The sequence below is a fragment of the Lactuca saligna genome, chromosome 9 (genome assembly GCF_052625555.1).
Source record: "Lactuca saligna cultivar CGN05327 chromosome 9, ASM5262555v1, whole genome shotgun sequence".
Classification (NCBI taxonomy): Eukaryota; Viridiplantae; Streptophyta; class Magnoliopsida; order Asterales; family Asteraceae; genus Lactuca; species Lactuca saligna.
Genome location: NC_136425.1, coordinates 132,312,613 through 132,332,975, shown reverse-complemented (window position 1 = coordinate 132,332,975; position 20,363 = coordinate 132,312,613). Strand labels below are relative to the sequence as shown.

General features: G+C 35.8%; 4 protein-coding genes across 5 annotated transcripts; 2 read left to right on the top strand and 2 right to left on the bottom strand.

Annotated features, from left to right (window-relative positions):
• Window positions 1-5,093: 5,093 nt before the first annotated feature.
• On the top strand, window positions 5,094-9,294 carry LOC145015251 (DEAD-box ATP-dependent RNA helicase 3, chloroplastic-like). The gene is made up of 10 exons (XM_078973706.1): window positions 5,094-5,644; window positions 5,910-6,043; window positions 6,201-6,615; window positions 6,716-6,814; window positions 6,897-7,121; window positions 7,336-7,713; window positions 7,777-7,923; window positions 8,062-8,157; window positions 8,256-8,602; window positions 8,883-9,294. The coding sequence occupies exons 1-10, from the start codon at window positions 5,192-5,194 to the stop codon at window positions 8,959-8,961; spliced, it is 2,373 nt and encodes a 790-aa protein (XP_078829832.1). The 5' UTR covers window positions 5,094-5,191; the 3' UTR covers window positions 8,962-9,294.
• A 16-nt stretch (window positions 9,295-9,310) lies between these two features.
• On the bottom strand, window positions 9,311-10,399 carry LOC145015252 (uncharacterized). The gene has a single exon (XM_078973707.1). It carries the CDS (start codon window positions 10,314-10,316, stop codon window positions 9,411-9,413), a length of 906 nt encoding a protein of 301 aa, XP_078829833.1. The 5' UTR covers window positions 10,317-10,399; the 3' UTR covers window positions 9,311-9,410.
• A 3,004-nt stretch (window positions 10,400-13,403) lies between these two features.
• BNS (bonsai) lies at window positions 13,404-14,569 on the top strand. 2 transcript variants are annotated; one of them, XM_078975454.1, is made up of 4 exons: window positions 13,404-13,558; window positions 13,663-13,750; window positions 13,850-13,903; window positions 14,322-14,569. In XM_078975454.1, the coding sequence occupies exons 2-4, from the start codon at window positions 13,672-13,674 to the stop codon at window positions 14,384-14,386; spliced, it is 198 nt and encodes a 65-aa protein (XP_078831580.1). In that variant the 5' UTR covers window positions 13,404-13,558; window positions 13,663-13,671; the 3' UTR covers window positions 14,387-14,569. The 2 variants fall into 2 exon arrangements, with proteins under 2 accessions (XP_078831580.1, XP_078831581.1); XM_078975455.1 differs by having other exon boundaries at window positions 13,405-13,558; window positions 13,659-13,750.
• A 2,949-nt stretch (window positions 14,570-17,518) lies between these two features.
• LOC145017314 (uncharacterized) lies at window positions 17,519-19,517 on the bottom strand. Its single transcript, XM_078975363.1, has 3 exons — window positions 18,758-19,517; window positions 17,999-18,445; window positions 17,519-17,908 (listed from the first exon to the last, which is right to left on the bottom strand). The coding sequence occupies exons 1-3, from the start codon at window positions 19,377-19,379 to the stop codon at window positions 17,745-17,747; spliced, it is 1,233 nt and encodes a 410-aa protein (XP_078831489.1). The 5' UTR covers window positions 19,380-19,517; the 3' UTR covers window positions 17,519-17,744.
• Between the last annotated feature and the right edge of the window lie 846 nt (window positions 19,518-20,363).

Here is a 20,363-nt window from a genome sequence, read left to right as displayed (position 1 = left end):
TCTTAATGGATTAAGAGCTTTATGGATGTCCCAAGTTATAAAGTTTGAGACTTTATGAATCCTAATCATATTTGGCCTAAGGATCTGAAGTTTGGGCTTAATAGCTTAAGCCATTAAGTAGTTGCATGGATTTGTTGAACCACGAGGTTACGCCCTGCGTAACATGGGAGTACGCCCAGCGTAGCGGGCTAGTGCCCCGATCCCATTTTTGCGAGCATTGTTGTACGCCTAGCGTACCAAGAAGGGTACGCCCAGCGTACCCCCTCTGTGGCGTTTTAAGTTTGGGCCTTGTTTGTTCGGGCTGTCATTGGGCTAATAAGATTGGACCTTGAGTGAACAGTATGGATAGAGTAGTTGGGCCCAATTATTATTATGGACCTTGGATCTAGGCCCATTTGGTGAGGATGGCCCAATTTAGCAAATTGGGCCAATATTGGGCTTTGTAGAAGATTTGGACTTTGGCCTTGGCCCAATAAGTGGATGTATGTTTGGCCTAATGATTATTTTGTTATGATGGCTAGTTCGGGATTTTCGGTGAGTCGGTGATTCGGGAATCTGCTTCTTCAGTTCAAAGTTTCGGCAATCGCGAGGTGAGTTATCCTTACTATATCAACAGGGTCTAAGGCACCAAGGCCGACCCTTTATCGGATTGTAATCCGGGTATCGTTGTTATGTTGTTGCCTTGTTATGTTTGCATCCGGGTATTAGGATGGTATATGCTAGTGACCTGTTAGGTCGGTATCCTATTTATAGCATGTTATGATATGTGATCTGCTAGATCGGTTTAATTGAATGTGAACTGTTATATGATTGTATGTTTATGTGTACATGGCTGTTTGACTGGGGTTGGGTTGAGGCGGGACCTGCTTTGTGTTGTAGGCCAACATACCCAGGGCGGACCGGTTACTCCGAAGTCCCAGCGAGCGGTCTGGATAGGCTGTAGGCCCCACGAGGGCGGACCAGACGTGCCGAGGCTCAGAGAGTGGACCAGGCCGACTGAAGGCACGGTACCGACGGACCAGTCATACTGTAGATTCAGAGAGTGGACCAAGTGGGTTGAAGGCCCGGTGTGGGCGAACCAACCACACTGCAGACTCAAGGTTCATGACTAGACTCGGAGGGTGGACCAGGTGGACTGAAGGCCCGATGCGGCGGACCAGTCACACAGTAGACCCGATATGCATGATTGTTCTGTGATTTGTTATGATATAACATGTTATGTGTGTATGGTATATGCGATTGGTATTTTGGGGGTATCTCACTAAGCTTTCGGGCTTACAGTTGTGGTTTAATGTTTTTCAGGTTCTTCAGGAGTCCGTGGCATGGCAAAGGCATGATCGTACCACTCCTCGTGTTTATGTTTTATGTTATGGTTCTAGGAATACTATGATAATAAATGTATTGAAAACCTTTTTGTAAAAACTTAAAGAAATTGGGATGTTTTGAAAAGTTGCAACTTTATTGAAATTTTTGGTCGTTACAGTTCCCCACCAACAGCAGTTCCGTCTCCCCCGATTTAAGAACCGCTCAGTTTTCCGATATCGTATCCTTTAGTAATGTCGCCATCAACATCTTGGGTCACATTGTTGCTTCTTTTCTCACTAAATAACCTCTCACAACTGCTTGAATATACACTAGCGATTTTAGTGCCTTCAATGCTTTGCTCGAATTTTAAATCCACAAAGTTTGAATCAAATGATTGGAATTTGAATTGGGTTTTTTAAGTTGTGAATTACCAGGTACCCAGGAAACAGTGTTTGGATTCACTAGCATGTGAGGTGTTTGATTTCTCCTTCAATTGAACCAAAATCAATCTAACAAGAGCATCAGTCGATTCCTATTCGAGAGATGCAGGGCATCGACAATTGGATTCTTCTTCAAGATATGTAGGGCATCTACACTTCTATTCTTCTTCAAGCTCTTCGATTGAACCCACCTTGTTACTTTTAGGTTTAATCTCCCATTCTTAGAAAAAAACTATAATATGATCTCTATGGCAATTGTAATTTAATTTTGGTGATTGTAATTTTTGTTTCTTGAACTCGTATGAATATGTTCCTTGAATCTTCTATGAGCCTATGAGTATTTTTTTTTCTAGTCATGAATTTGCAGCAAATTTATTTTCTGGTGTTGAATCTACTATGACACTTTGTTTCGTGAACTGATATGAACCTTTACCCTTGGATTCTTCTGTAGCTTGGAATATTGAATATCTAATATGCTCTAAATTTGTAATCTGATTTCTAGATTCATAATTTTCTGGATATTTTTACTCAATAGGTATGCATCGAAAAGAGAGAGAGAGAGAGAGAGAGAGAGAGAGAGAGAGAGAGCCCACTTATTTTTAAAATTTTTAAATAAATAAATGAATATAAGATTTAAAAAAAATGAAAGAAAAATAGAAAATAAATACCCCAAGGGCATTACAGTTATTTTAATTTACCGAGGGACCGAAAACGCAACGAAACTACCTCAAAAGGACCACGAATCCAAAAAAGTTGTGGTTTGGACTAAAACCCCAAAAAAATGCATACCACAGGGATCATTTTTGCAGTTTTGTCTTAAAACAATAGCAATCTGAATGAAGAAAATATGGAGGGCAAATGAGATAGTAATGTAATTAATTTAGATGATGATGAGCCTTTTCCCTAATTTCCCTGAAAGTAGCTCAACTAAAAGGAAGAAGAAAATGTCCTTTTCTAACAACCGTTCAACCAAGAGTAAAAGTTCTGTGTATGAGGAAAAAGTAGATGCTTTATTGGAGGCCATATCGACAAAAAGCACACAAACGTTTCCACAAAATAATCTTCCCCCAACAATACCAGATTGCATGGCCATTGTCATCAAGTTTCCGGAGTTTCGTGAAGGGGCCAAAGATTTTTCGCAGCATTGGCTACCTTTACCAAAAAGGAAAATCGTGATGCTTTTATGTTTCTAACGATTGATGAAGCCAATATTGAGTTCCTTAAGTTTATTATGAAGTAATGATTTGTCATTATGTGTTATGCTTTGACATTATGTGTTTGTCATTTGACATTATGTATTCGACATTTTATAATATGTATCATTGTTTGTCGTTATGTGTTATTGTTTGGCATCTTTATACTTGTATTATGTAGGATGGCTAGTGATGACAATGACGAAAGTTGGTTGGAAGAGGATAGAGAATTTAAAATGTTATGTGGATTAGCTTTGAAAGGGATAATACTAGCTCGTAATGTACCTAGGCCATGTCACACTTTAGACCGCACATGACACATGTTTATTAACGAGGTACTAAATGGCCATCTTAGGCGATGTTATGAGATATTTAGACTACGCGTACCCGTTTTTAGACAGTTATGCATAGATCTTGCTACAAATTACGGATTGCAACAAACAAAGAATATATCTATTAAGGAGTCTGTTGGAATATTCTTGATGACTTTGGCTCATGGGTGTAGCAATAGTTTTGTGCAAAAAAAAATTAATCATTCGGGGGAAATGATTCATAGGAATTTCCATACAGTTATGAAAGTCGTGCTAAAACTGAGTGTTGACATCATAAAGCCAAATGCAAACTATAATGATGATGTTCCCGAATATATATTAAATAACCCTCGATATCATCCAATGTTCAAGGTATCGTCCAATGTTCAGTTACGTGGTAGTCAAACTGTAACAAATTATTTTTTATTGATATCTTTTTGTATTTGAAGGATTGCATTGGTGCTATAGATAGGACACATGTTAGGCATCAGTTCCACAAAAAGAGGAAGCGAAGTACATTGGTCGAAAGGGATATGTAACACAAAATATAATGGTTGTTTGTGATTTCAACTTGTGTTTTACATTTGTGTTGGCCGGTTGGGAGGGAACTGCACATGACACTAAAGTTTTTAATGAAGCCTTACAAAAACCAGATTATAAATTTCCATATCCAACGGGTGGTTAATATAAGTTTTTCAGTAACACGATTTTTATGTTTTTAATATTATGAATAACAAATGTTTGCTTTATTTACAAATAAATATTATGTTGTTGATGCCGGATATCCAAATACCAGAGGGTATATTGCTCCATACAAAGGTGCTAATATTCGTTATCATATACCAGATTTTCGACGTGGACACACAACTGCTATATGTGAACCTCATGGACCAAAAAGAGAAATTTAACTATCTCCACTCATCATTAAACGAACTTTTTGAGTGTGGAAAGCTAGGTGGGCACTATTAAGAGACATGCATGTTAATTACAAGTACAAGAGCCAAGTGAGAATTGCGATAGCATCAATGACGATCCATAACTATATTAGAAAGTTTGGCAGGTTTGATGAAGCATTCAATAGGGCACAAGAAGAATCCTACAATCCCACACGAGATGGTAGTAGTAGTGAAGTTTATGAAGAAGGTCCAAGTACATGTCGCACGAGTGATAACGATTCGTATATGGCAACGATACGAGATGTTATTGCAGAAGATATAATCACATTGCAGAGATGAATGTAATATGACACTTTCTGTGATATTCTTTATGAATTATTTACGATTTGTATTTTGTTTTTGTATGAACTTAATTTATGATCTTCTTTATGAATTATTTACAATTTGTATTTTGCTTTTGTATAAACGTAATTTAAATATTATCATGGTCTAATAAAAAAATTACAAAATTATAAATTATACGTAAAAAATTGTTATGTATAAAATAATGTAAAATAGTAACCATATCATTTTTAGTTATTTTACATCTAAAAGTTAAATCAAACATTTTTTAAAAACAAGTTTTGATTTTTGCTCTTTAAAAATTAAACCAAACATATTTAAAAAAATTAGTTTTGGAGAAAGTCTTTTTACATAAAGTCCTTGAATCCCAAACTTGATCTTGAATTTGAGAAAGAATTTTGTGAGTTTAGGTCAGAATGCATAAAACAAAGTTCCAACTTCCAACACATAATTAACCAAATGTTTAATTTACATTAACAGAAACTATATTAAACGAAATAATTTGCAAAATCATAATCCTATATACGTATACTCTTGGCTAAATATCCAGTAAAATCACTCGAGAAACAAACAAAAATGGGGTACTATAAATTCGTGGGTTTAGTCACAGGCAAGAGGTAGAGGTCTGCACTACCATACATCCATAAACCTCTCACCCTTATCTTCCTATCCTTTTCCGAAATCCCGCCACCAGCACCACCATCATGTCGTGTTCTTCCTCCATCATAGGCGTCTCCTCCATTTTCCCGAAAACGCCTTCTTCACTAGAGCATATCTCGAAGAAAACCACCACACCTTCATCCCCTTTAGCTTTTGCGTTGTCTTCCGATAAAACCCACTTCACTTCCCTATCCAGACTCAGACATAGTAGCGCCGGCGTCGGCGGAGGTGGTTCTGCTTTCGTGGCTTCGGCAATTGCGGCGCGGAATTCAGTTCTTAGTGAGGAGGCGTTTAAGGGTCTTGGTGTGTTCGATGAAGGTTCTTCTTTGGAAGACGATGGTGACGCTGAGTATGACGATGAGTCTGAATTTCAAGCCTCCATTGATGATGGTAATGATGACGATGATGATGAACTTTCAGTTCGTAGACTGGGGTTGCCTCAAAGACTGGTTGAAACTCTTGTTAAGAGAGGAATCACTAAACTTTTCCCAATTCAGGTAATTTCACCATTTCTTCCCTTTAATTTATGCACTTCTTAAATGCTTCTATTGTCATTTTCAACATATCCATTGTTAAAAATGTGTTATCTTACGATTAAACGTGATAACGCTCCAAAAAGCAGCAAAATCACATCATAATACCATCTATTACACCTTTCAATTTCAAAACGTGTATCCAAAAATCTTAGTATTTTGCGATTACAATTGTTTTAAGGTTGTTTTTGTCGAAATCTAATTGCGATATTAATTTTTGGATTTTCAGAGAGCCGTTTTGGTTCCTGCATTAGAAGGCAGAGATATTATTGGTCGTGCAAAAACAGGAACAGGGAAGACTTTAGCCTTCGCAATTCCTATTATCAAAAAACTCACCGAAGAGGATGAACAAACTCGAAATAGGTACCTATGCAAAAAAATAATAAATAAAATGTTCTTTTATATAAAAACATACTTTCACTTCAAATACAAAACAATTTTCAATATACACTTTGTATTTATTTATCCCAATAATTTATAGGATCTAACTATTTTTTTTCATTCTTTTTTTTATCTAAAGGATTGTGGGACGAATGCCAAGAGTTTTAGTTCTAGCACCTACAAGAGAATTAGCAAAGCAAGTAGAAAATGAAATCAAAGAATCTGCACCTTATTTACAAACAGTGTGTGTGTATGGTGGTGTGTCTTACACATTACAAAAAAACCAACTGAGTCGTGGGGTTGATATAGTGGTTGGGACACCCGGTCGACTCATTGACCTGGTGAATAGTAATATATTGAAATTAGGGGAAGTTCAATTCTTGGTTCTTGATGAAGCTGATCAAATGCTTGCGGTTGGTTTTGAGGAAGATGTTGAAGTTATTTTACAAAAACTTCCTTCACAAAGACAAAGCATGCTTTTTTCAGCAACTATGCCTGGTTGGGTTCAAAAACTCTCAAGGAAATATTTGAAGTCCCCCTTGACTATTGATTTGGTCAGTTTTTTTTTTTTTTTTTTGACATGTTAACATTCCAATTTACATAATATTTTCTTCTTATTTGTCTTAAAATATGTCATGATGCTTATTAAAAAAGGTTGGTGATCAAGATGAGAAGCTAGCGGAAGGTATCAAGCTCTATGCTATACAATCCACCTCAACTTCAAAACGGTCAATGCTTGGTGATCTTGTCACTGTATGACCATTAATTTTTTTTTTTAATTATTATTTTGAGTAATGAAAAATCTTATATTTAAAAGGTTGAGATATGGATTTAGGTATATGCAAAGGGTGGGAAGACAATTATTTTCACTCAAACAAAAAGGGATGCAGATGAGGTGTCATTGGGGTTGACTAGTAGTATTGTTTCAGAGGCATTACATGGTGACATATCTCAACATCAAAGGGAAAGAACACTGAATGGATTCAGACAAGGAAAGTTTACAGTGCTTGTTGCTACAGATGTTGCTTCTCGTGGACTTGATATACCCAATGTTGATTTGGTATGCTTCTTTTGTTTAATTTATTATATCTTGTAATTATCATTATTATATTCAATGTAATGTACTTTCACCATTTTTAATCTCTTGTAGCGAACTATTTTATTTTATCGATTTAGCCACCGAACTATGAATCTAATTATTATTTTAAAATAAAATAGTTAAATCGACTAAATCAATAAAATGACGAAAGTAGGTTGCTATTTCTTGCACTTAGGTTATCCACTACGAACTACCGAACGATCCGGAAACTTTTGTGCATCGATCAGGTAGAACGGGGCGCGCAGGAAAGGAAGGGAAGGCGATTTTGATGTACACAAATAATCAAAGGAGAACCGTTAGATCTCTGGAGCAAGATGTTGGATGCAAATTTGAATATATAAGTCCGCCAGCTGTCGAAGATCTATTGGATTCCTCAGTCAAACAAGTAATCGCTACCCTTTCATGTGTTCATAATGACTCCATAGAATTCTTCACTCCAACTGCCCAAAAGCTAATTGATGAAAAGGGTACACGTGCTCTCGCTGCAGCCCTTGCACACATGAGCGGTTTCTCCCAACCACCATCTTCCCGTTCTTTAATCACACATGAAAAGGTATATTTATTTTGATTTTTGTTATGTTTTATTTAAGGGTAATTTTGTAATTTTGCGTGATAGGGATGGATGACGTTGCAAATGACGCGGGATTCTGAGTCGTCGTTGCAAGGGTACATGTCTGCTAGAACGGTTACTGGATTTTTGTCTAGTGTGTATGCTACGGCTGCTGGTGCACTTGGAAAAATACATGTGATTGCAGATAAAAAGGTATAAAAATAACAGTTGGTGGTGGGCCCTACCAGATATAAGATTTTTGCTTTTTGTAATATATATATATATATATATATATATATATATATATATATATATATATATATATATATATATATATTTTTTTGTCATCAGGTTCAAGGTGCTGTTTTTGATCTTCCCGAAGAGATTGCTAAAAATCTACTAACTAAGGTGATGCCACCTGGCACCACTATTACAAAAATTAACAAGGTGAAGTTAATTTTTCGATTTTGGAAAATGTATCTGTTATTTTTGTTTTTGTTAATTTGTCGTATTGAAGATAAATATATAACGGATATGAATTGCAGTTGCCTGCATTGGAAGACAATGGTCCAGCGAGTGATTTTTATGGAAGGTTTTCAAACAGGGAGAGAAGTTCACGAGGTGGTGGAGGTTCAAGAAGGGAAGGTTCCGGTGGGTCCCGAGGTTGGGGTAGTAATAGTCGATTCTCATCCGGTGGTGGAGGGGATAACTTCCGGCAAGGCGGTAGGAGTGGCGGTAGAGGTGGTGGTGGTGGTGGTAGTTGGTCAAGTGGAGGAGGCTCTAGAACTGGTGGAGGGTCGAGGACAACCACTGGTGGAAGTGATTGGTTGATTGGCGAGAGACGATCTTCATCTTCATCTTCACGCTCTCCATCATTTGGAAATAGGGACAGGTAGTACAACATTGTACTTTAAAAAAAATATTGATACATCTTACATTAAAAATTCCACCCAATTATGACATCATATACTTTCGGTTTATTTTTATCGGGACATTACTTGTAAAACTAATTGGGTAGATTTTTAAAGGCCTTGTAATGGGAAGAAATGAAATTAGAATAATATAATAAAGAAATAACAGAAGTAGGTTGCTATTTATTATATTTATTCATTGGCCAACTTTATACAAGTAAAATCCGAGGGTTATACTGAATGAATGTGTGAATAAAACAGAAATCTTGCGGGTCCTTGTTTCCACTGTGGGAGGTCAGGGCACAGGGCATCTGAATGCCCTAAGAAGCAAGACTATTAATTAGTTGATGCTCTTCTGTTCTTCAAGTGTTAACCATCATTGCTCCGGTGAAAAAGGGTGGAGGAAGCCACCAACTGCCGCCCTGGCAGTCGGTGTGGTGTGGTGTGCTTTGGATCTTGGTCAAAATGGGAAAAAGTGGATAACCATGATGCTACAGAAATCTGAGGGAAAAATCGGAAGATTATCTTTATGTAGCAGCAGCTTTTTCCATGTGTTCCCCTTCGGATTCTTGATTTTTGTCTTATTGAGTGTGACATGTTTGTTGTCTAATTACGTTTTATGTATCAAAGTGATTTTCTTGAATTCGTTATTAATCAATGAGTGTTTACCCAAGATATATCAATCATCATAAAATTAAACTGCAAATTTGAATAGATGCGTCACAAAAACCAAGGTTTTGCATTCGACATTGTCTTTCGACTTGTAATCTCTCTATGTTTTAACTCATTTCAGCTTTCAAATAAAATGTTGATAACTGATCGAAAAACCTGACCTCTTTTGTTCTTCAAAATCTCTCTCACACCCTTTTCATCAGGAGCCATTCCAAGGGTCTTCATCTTCACCACTATTTCTCTACCTTCTTCTTCCTTTCCTCCCTTCACAAACCCCTCCATAACCACCACACATGTCGCCGGATTCGGTCTAATCCCCTTCCCCATCATCTCCAGAAAATACTTCTTCGCTTCCCCTAACAATTTCTGGTCACCGGACCCCGCCAGAGCCTTGATTAACACCGAGTAAGTGTAGGCATTGGGCAGGACGCCGGAAGCAAGCATGCGCGTATACACCTTCAGGGCTTCTTTAGCTTTACCAGCGGCGGCGTACGCTTCGATAACAGCCGTGTGCGCCACTACGTCCGGCATCTGGCCTTTATCTTTGATCTGGGAAAACAATTCAAGCGCTTCGTGGGTGAGTCCGTCTTTAGACAATCCGTCGAACATCTTGACTGCACTATCGTTGAGACCTTCTGTGCGTATTTTGTGAAACACTTCCTGGAGATTTGTGGGGTCATCGGGTTCTTGGATTACTGGGGTTTTCTTAAATGGGTCGTACGGTGGCGGTAGCTTCCTCTTGTCGATCTCTTTCACGGCTGGCGTTGGTGGCGATTGGGAATCATCGTCGGATTCGGAGTCGGAGAGTGAGAAGTTTACCTTGGTGTTGCGCTTTGGGGTGGTTGTTTGTTGAGAGGAAGTAGTGGTGGTGCTGTTGAAGAGTCGGGAAAAGAAGTATTCGTTTGGGGGTGTGGGTGGAATGGGGACGGTTAACGGTGGGAGGTGGTGGCGGAATAAGGAGGTGGAGGAGAAGAGAGTTTGATGTTTGAGCTTGAAGAAGAGGATGGAAGTGATTCTCGCCATGTGAATTTTGAATCGTTGGGTTTACAGAGAGTTGGAGATTTGAAATCATGAAGAAACGTAGAAGTTTCTGGAATGAAAATTCTTAAGCCATTAACACCATGAAAATTGGGAAAATTACTAATTTAGTCATTTTTCTTAATCACTTATTAAAAAATAACAAAAATATACGGATTAACCAAAAATAGTCCACAAAACTGTAGTCAATCCTAGTTTGATTATGGTCAACGCAGTTGACTGCTATTGAGAAAACTATTTTTTTTTTTTGCTAATGAGCTAATGTTTTATGGGTCCGTTTATTTTTTTTTAGCCCATTAGCCCAAAGTATATAAATAATTTTTTTTTTTATTAGGCCATTTTTTTTATTGTTTTCTTTGTTTTGTATACTTTTTCTCTCAATGGAGCACCCGAAAAACAACCAAGTTTGTCTACTTTTCATCAAAATTTTACCGTAATTGTTTTTGAAAAAAAAAATGAATAAAAAAAATATATAAAACCGTAGGTTTCATACGAAACCTACGGTGTACAAGTGCCCAATGCACAAATTGTGCATTGTCGACTTGTAAAAAAAAAAAAAAAAACGAAACCGTAGGTTTCCCAAAAACCTACGGTTTTGTAATTTTTTTTAATAACCAAAACGTAGTTTTTTGGAAATAATAGTAGATAAAACCCCCAAAATAGTAGATAAAAAAAAACAATATTTTTTTTGACAAAATAGTAGATAAACCCCCTAAAATAATAGATAAAAGAAACCGTAGATTTTTTCTCCAAAACCGTAGCCTACGGTTTGGGAAACCGTACTTATTAGAGAGAAAACCGTAGGTTATATATTACCTACGGTTTTGTATGTGAAAAAATGTTTTTTTTTTATACAAATTGCAAAACAGTAGATGAAATGACGAAACAGTAGGCGAATTTCGAAAACTACAGTTTCGTGGGCTATTTTTGGCTATCTATTAATTTTTGGCTAAAAATTGCTAATTACCCCCTTTAATTTGGCTAGATTAGTAATTAGCCCATGAAAATTTTGGTCGAAGGGAAAATTAGAAGCATACCGGATTAGGCATAGAGTTAAAATCTTGGAATAAATTTCAATACCTCGTTTTAAACAAAAATCGAACAAAAACATAATAAATATTTCTATAATTATGTATATAGTTACATAACATTTATTTACAAATATGTATTTATAAAAGAAATTAGAATTTGCAAAAATATAATGAGAACTAGTATGTCATTTATGTTAAATTAAACATTATTTTTCATCATTTGATATATGTTTATGTAATATTTGATTGGTTTTTTTTCATGACGAGAGCTTCATAACAACATACTATTTGGAAAACAACAAAACAAGTTAAGCAATTTTAGAAAAATGATAACCAATTTCGGTAAAAAGAAGCAAAATAACTTCTGAAAATCAAAAATCAAAAACTTATAAACCTAAACACAATATTTAATATGGTTTGGTGGATATGTTCTTATCCTCACAATGATTGCTCTCTTAAAATTTGGACAAACATATCTAGCATAAGAATGTTGATGGAGATGTGTGTTTATTTATAGGCAAACATAGGGATACACTAAATCTAATGGGCAATGCATATCCATAATTAGGCCCTAAAAGGAATTAGTTAATTACAAGATGGCATGTAGTTGCTTCAAGAATCTTCAACCTTGAGGGGTGTGTATGACCACATGCCATGCGCCTAGGCAATACATTCTTCATGCGTAAGACATATTCATTATGCATGGAGCACAATCAACATCAAGCAACATATCCTTAAACCTCCATGATCTATCCAATGTATTCTCTGACCCAACATCACATTCTTTACATCAAGAGCGCATTCTCCATGTTAGGAGCACATTCTCTATGCTTTAGGAGGAGCGCATCTCCAACGGTGGAGCACATTCTCCAAGTGCCTGGTTACTTTGCTAAGGACTTCGTCGGAATTCGACACACGTTGATGAAGCACAGATGAACCAGACTTCGTTGGTGGTTGACTAGACTTTGTTGGTGATGAACCAAACATTGATGAAAAAAGAAATAATATTCAGCCACCAGAATCCTAGTAGTATCCGATGTCGAATTTGTCAGAGAAAGAAACCGAGAGATGATTACATCGATGACTCCACTTTGGAAAATCCTTACACCTTTTACTAGCGACGACTTTGATCTTAAAAACCTAGCTAGCCTAGTGTGGCTGCCACTGCCAAAAAACCCTAACACTCGAACTTGAAAACTCTAGCCCTCGAACCAACATAGGTTCGATGACATTAGGGTTTAGCATTGAAAATAACTCACTGGTAGTTTAGAACTCCGATAAAGGTGACTTAAGACAGTGGAGGTGAAGACGAACACATGACATGAAGGTGGTGATCCGGGCATAAGGGACGACTCCAGACTTTAGGAGTGTGTACATCTAGAAATCATTTTTAGGAGTGTGTTCATCTATTTTCAGAACCCTCAAACCTCATGTATGCATGTTCTTAGTTTTCATCCCTAAGTGATTTCTTGTTTTTTCCGGCAAGTTCTTGGTTTTCTGAACTACAATTTAAGGACCTACAAATCTGACATGTGTATTTTGGTTTAAATGATTTCAAGAAAATGTTTGAAATCACCGGAAAACTAATGTTCGTTAGAGACTCATGAAAGAAGATGACCGAAGAGTCGTTGGAGTTGACAAAGTCGCCTGAAACCTTCAATAACCGATAATAAAGATATTTTTTTAAACATCTAGGACAAGTTCAATAGTAAATGATGAAACAAAGACTAGATAGAACAAAAACGATACTTTATATGCCGCTCCTAAGTTCAACTTAAAGAGAGAAAAAAAAAGGGAATGAATGGAAACGAAAGGAAAGTAAGAGAGATTGATGCTTCCGAGTTTCACTAAAGAAAGGAAGTGGAAGGAAATGAAATGATCACTTCCCTCCTAACTTTCCTTCCGATTTGGGAGGATTCGGAAAGAAAGAATAAAATGTTTAATTTTTATTCCATTTCTTTCCGGAGGATAAATTTATTTTCCTATTTTTTCTCCCTTTCTTTTCTTTTCTTTTCTTTGCTTAGCTTTGCTTCAACTAGTGTAAGACTCGGATCATTTTCCCTTTTTGCAATTATTCTCCATTTTCTTCAAATCCCTTCCCCCTCCCTCCTAGAAAAATTCAACTAGACAATTCATTCCCCCCTTTCTATCCAACTTTTTTCTCCGCTGTGAAGCTTCATCCACGACAACCCCACTGTAAGCTCTACTTGTTCGATTCTTTGACTAATCTATTTGCATAACAACGATGTATCATTGGAAACTAATTTCATCTTCTTTCCCTTTGTAAATGATGTAATTAGGGCCCAAGAATGGCACAAGAGTTAACCCTAGGGATTTTAATTGACGTCGTCGACGACGAATGGATGAGAGATACTCTTCCTGACGATGGTACTTTACTTCTTTCACTTTCTTTCTTGAAGTACTAAAAGCTTCATGAAATTGGAGAAATTATGCTTAAATTAAATGGTTGATACTCTGTTTTAACAGATCTCGCATTACCCCCATCACTCGTCCCTCGGAATGATGATGCTGAAGATTCCAGTATGTTTTCTCTTGTTGTTAACAAACAAATATTTCTATCTATTTACCTTCTTAGGGTTTTTTTTGGTATCTGCTTTATTTACGACTGAATAACTGAATCGCATGTCTTGTTTGGATTAGGTTGTTAGTATTTATCTATCAATTGAACAAAACTTGCATGGTTTAGCATTCTTTGAACTCCATTGACGCTGTAAAAACCAGAAAACCTTCCCAAAATTCATTATCAGCTTTCTCTATATTTTGCCCCATTGATGTTCTTAGGGTCTGTTTGCCTTTGGTATGATCGAATGGAATGTAATGAACAGAATAATGGAATACTCCACTCCATTCCATTGTGTCAAACAAAGAACAAATTTTCATTATCATTTATAAGTTGCTTTGTATTTATGTACTTTGATAAGATCATTTTGTTTATCAGATCATGAGGCACCACAAGCGGATGGAGATATTTGGCACGATCTTGCACTTGGGTCAACTCAGTAGTACAGATGTTGTCTAACTGCATCTTTGTTACACATCTTCTAATATTTCAAATTTTCATTACATATGTTATTAGCCTTATGTTATCTTACCCTAAGGTGGTGGTATTTTTTTATTTTTTTGAGATTACATTGCTTTCTTTATATTTAACTGTTTTGAATTAGAGCCACAAGATTCAGCGATGTATGTTTGGTTAGTCTTTTTAATGTTTCGTTAAGCAATAGTTGAAATCCTGTATAATTATAAACTTCAGAATGTGGGAAGATAAAATAAAGCAAACCTGGACAAGGATAAACATCAAACAATGAAATTGGTTTGATAATTGTAATTAATCTTTTTGTTCCCAAGATGAATAAAAAGGTTTGCTTTCTTTTATGCTACGGGTAGTGGTCGCATCCAAGCCATCCGAAAAGTATCGAGTTGCCAATTCAATGTCACGTCAGCTAGGGCTGGCAATTCTCGATACGATCCGCGACACGACCCGTAACACGACACGAAATAAATGGGTTTGGGTTGAGTTTTTCAACCCGCTAACCCGTCAACCCGCCAACCCGTCAATCCGTTTATTAAACGGGTCATATATGGGTTTCTAAAAAAATTAACGGGTTGACCCGCCAACCCGTTTATATTTTTAATAAAAAAAATTATATTTTATTTTTAAATGTATTTATGTATCAAGTATTAATATTTAATAAGTATTATATAATATATATACCATTGATTCATACACCACTTGAATTATCTATGTTTGTATTAATGTTTAGTTTAAACATGTTTCTATGAATATTTTTAATTTTTATTTGGATGTTTAAAACTTAAGTGTCTAAAATTTGGATATGTTTGCATCAACCATCAACAATTTAATCATGTTTAATTTTCAAGTTTATTTATGGAATCTAACCTACAAACCCGCCAACCCGTGAACTCGTATAAATAAATGGGTTGGCGGGTCATATATGGGTTTATGTTTCAAACCCATCAACCTGTGACCTGTATATATAAATGGGTCGTGTTTGGGTTGGTATATTTTGACCCGTCAACCCGCCAACCCGTGACACGCCAACCCGAACACGACACGATTCCAGGCCTAACGTTAGCTCCATCACCAACCCATCATTTACTCACTAGATATTGGAAATGATTACCACTTCACATCATTTATATTTATATTTTTTATTTTTTTTAACATTAGATTAAATAAAAAAAAAACATAATTATAAACTGAAGTAATCATTTTGCTAATTAAAAAATCAAATAAACATTTTATTAATTTTTCAAATTAAATAAACATATATAGTTATATATAGTTGAATGTTTAACTTATTCAAATAAAAATGAGAGGGTATAATAAAATTAAAAGACACAACCTCCTAGACCAAATTTATAACTTCAATTATAGCAAATATGAATGTCCTCCTATTTACGTTTTGGTTGTCTTCTTCACCCTCGATTACCATTTTCTTTTTTACTTCTATGGATACAAAGGAAAAGGGGGAAAAAGGATCATTTGTTGCTGCTGCTTTCTTATTTGTCGTCTTCGTCCATCCTTCCATCCACGCCACATGGCCAGACCCAAACCACCGGCCTTAGGGGCGGTATTCACGCGTCCTTAGGCCGGACACATCGGCAAGACGCGTGGGTTAGCCTTAAGCTACGTCTTCAACCCAACTAAAGAGCTTTACGGGAAATGTTGTTATTATTATTATTATTATTATTATTATTAATTTTTTTTTAATGTTGGTTCACATAGGAAAAATTTAAGCCTTCCAGCTAACGGACCTGAGATCCCATCCTCAAAGAAATGACACAACGATTAAATAGATGTCTAATTTTGAATGTTAATAATGCATGGATTTGACATCTTGTTCAGACAATTAAAAATGAGGAATAACTTTTTCGTTAATACGGTAAACTGAGTATAATACCCATTTTGCAAATGTTTATGGGTATCCTGTGCTTAATTGCAAATAAAAAATGAAGGATAACTTTTTCGTTAATAAGGTCATATAGTTTAGGGATTTTTCTAGCTATTTCTTTATGTTTAAAAGTATATATATATATATATATATATATATATATATATATATATATATATATATATATATATATATATATATATATTATTGAAAATTTTAAATACTTTTAGAGAAAAACCGAGAATGTTATGCATAATTGGTTCCAATTCAGTTCCAACTATTGTTTCTCATCCCAAATTACCATATATTTTTGCATTCATATTTTTTGCTAGTGTAATATCATCTTAAAAAAAAATTTAAATGTTATTTATCCAGATAACATTTAATAGTGAAAAAAAAAATAACAATGAACCTTGTATGAAACCAATACACTTTGGCAACTAGCCATGTCCCCATGGTCACAACTACCCAAGAAAGTATTGGTATATACAAAAAGATTAGATGGTGTTTGCAAAAAGGTCGTTCTCATGCAAATACCATCCCATTCCAATGGCAAGTTTTATCATTTCCCTAGCAATTTCCTAGGTTGATTACACAAGAACAATAGCAAAATACCCACAAGAAATCCAATCCAAATTAGAATTGAATAAGATTTAAATTCTTTGTTTTTGCCAAGACAAAAGGAGGATAGGATCTTACATTGTTTAAAACCATCATTTATGACATAAACAAGATAAAAAGAGGACAAATTTATTCTGTTCAAAAGTGTCACGTGAGATATAAACAAGGATACAATAGTTTCAAAAAAGCCCAAGTTACGTTCATACGTTGGAATTGAAATTCATGCTGTGGCTGCTAAAAGCCTAAAGCCCAAATTGCATTGTTCAAAAACATCATGTATATTCATTGTTAGAGGATTTACAATATGAGTTTTTTCAAAAGCTTTCATTTTGAAAAAGCAATTACAAATCTTCACCTATTGTAAAGCATTTACAATATGACCTTTTTCAACTTTATAAAAAAATTATACTGTTGTGGATGCTCTAAATTCTACATAAGATCAACAACACCTATCGCCACAAAGAGCTCAATCCACATTGAAATCGGATCTCCCAAATAAAAAGAGGTCCTTGCATTAACATGATTGATTAGAAGCAATATTTTGACAAATCATACATAAACTAAACACCATGTAACACACAAAAAAAAAACAAATGAATAGCATGCCAAAAGCATTTCTTTCATTAAATCCATTTCATCTACAACCTAAACTTTATCACGTCAGTATTAAACCCTTTTAAAGATCCAACCAAATCCAACTACTTGTAATCAGTACCAAAATTGTGAACTTCAATTTTTTTGGGCAACCATTTGGTCATAATCACCCCTCAATGTTTTGTTGCATTATTTGACATGTAAACAAGTAAGATTGATGAATAAAACCACTAATCATGTCCAGATTCAGACTCTGTGGTATTAGTAGTAGTAGTAGTAGGTGGAGCATATGAGTAAGCAATCACAGAAGCTCCAATAACAATGGACATTCCTATACAGCTCCATAACCATTTTCTATACCCCTTTTTCTTCTCTCTCTGCCTTCTTGCCACCTCTGCAAAAATCAAATATATTTTATATAAAAAGGAATTTAAATAAATCCGAATTTAAAACATTTCATGGATATAAGGGATCATATTCATACCCATAGATTCAAGGTTCTTTTGGGACATTTCATGGATCATAGCCTCATAGTATTGCAGCCTGTCTTTCAACCTGGAGATCTCTTTATCTTTGGATCCTATCACCACCTCTGCTGCCAGCTCAGCTTCCGCCTGAGCTTCAGCCTTTGCCATGGCTTCTGACACAAATCGAGCATAAACAACTTCCTGAGAAAACTGCTTCATTTCATTAATGTCAAACTGCATAGAAACACCTTCACTTGAAGGTGTTTCAAGAAACTTGAAGACAGTTTGAGATAGTAGAATCTTGCTGATTTTCTGCCATTGAGTGTGCATTGTAGCAAGTTCGTGTTCGGCGATCTTCCGCTTCTCAATTTCATCAATTAGAGTGATTCGTGTGGTGTGCAACTCTGATTCTAGGTTGCGGCTACATGAAGCTAAACTCATTATAGATCCATCCGAGGAGAAATCTGTGTCAAAAGTTACAGTTTGTGTTTAGATGATATTACTATTTGTTGAATCAATAGAAGTATGATTCAATAAGAGCAGATTCTACTGTGTTTGATTGGGATTGGAACTTATGCCAATGGAACAAAACCTGAAATTAATTGCTAGAAAATTCTGGAAAGATGGAAAAGGGATTAGGGTTTATATGTTCTAGTCTTTACTTTGAACAAACCATCGAGGAAAACTCAGAAATGAAGTAGGCAAGAAATAACATAAAATCAAATCTAGAGCAGGAGCACACAAGTCAACCAGGTTTAAAGAAACGTTTTGTTTACCTTCAATGGCGTCATAGAATTCCCCGATTTGATTAGAAATGACGCTCATATTCTCAAGCCCTAGTCTCCCAGAATCATTCAGGTCGCTCGAGCTAGCAACACTGAACGACTCACATCGAGGATCTACAAAGTCATCATCATCCTCCGCACCTTCACCTTCAACCTCACCACGATTTCCATTTTCACCCCCTCCTCCAATCAAACTACTCTCAACCAATTCGTCTTCCCCATCAGGCAACGTCTCAGCTTCATTTCCAACCGACTGGGCCCCACTTCCCTGAACCTCAAACCCATCGACTCTCCGATTGGCGGAGTTTCCCCCACCACGCCCCTTCCGATTAAACACGTACGGCGAGGACGAGACAGAGCCAGATGAAGAATAATCCAAAATCGGAGTAGGTTCTGGAGTCGTGTAGAGAGCAGGTGATATGTAGATGTGATTCAATCTCTTCCTTGCTTTCAATTTCTCCTCCTCTTTAGCTTCATCATTTTGTTCTACATGATTTTGAAGATAGTTAGGTTTGTTGGTGGAGGGTTGTTGGCTCTTGAGAGTCGACGAATTCGTGCTCGGATTTCTATGTTCTAGTAGATTTTCGAGAGCAATTGTCGTGAACGTCGGCATAATTCTTGATTCTTTCTTCTTCCCTTTCTCCCTCCCTCCCTTCCTCTCTCTTTGTGTGAAAGAGAAGTCGCTGGGAGCTGGAGACCTAGTTTTTGGGAGCTGCTATACAACACAACAAAAGTATACAAATATTGCGTAGGGAGGTGCGCCGATACTCTGATACGCATAAGCAAACTTACATAAATGGCCCCTCCACGACTTCATTCTTTTTTTTTTTTTTATTATTATTACTTCATTTTATCTTGTTTCGCAAGATTTATCGGTGAAAACTTTTAGAAAAATTTAAATATTTCAAAATTCACAAGATTTATGTTAATTTTTGTTTTTTTTATATATAAAAGACCTTATACTACTTCAATCTTCATTTTTTAAATCACTTTTTTTTATCTTGTTTTACAAGATTTATGTTTATAAATTATTAGGAAGATTTATGTAAAATGAAAATTCTACATAAATGGCCCCTCTAATGTTTCAATGATGGTTGTTAAGATCCCGATCTTGATCTTAAGATCTTACAATTTTAAGATCCTACTGGTGAAAAACAATCTCGATCATATTAGCATCTATCTGAAAGCAAGATCTATATTGGGATCTTAGAATTCGGACTAGGATCTTAAGATTTTAACCCAATGTGATAATACCTCTTTAGTCTTTATTATATAGTTGAGCCTCAAAAGCTCGTCCATACAACTTAAAATCGAGCATCACATGTGAGGCAAAAAGTCTCATTGAGTATTATCACTTCGTCTATTCATCTTGAATTATATAGAACATTAAGGCACTCATGATACTATCTTTATGATCTTATGTATTTAGTTGTATATAATGACAATTATCTTGTTCTTTTATGTTTTCTTCTTAATTTGTGTGGTTTGTAACAACAAGATTTATGTTTCATATTTAAAAAGTTAAAGTTAACTACATCATCGATGCCTTAGTGAATATCAATTCTAATGAGTATTGTACACATGTCTTAGTGGATAT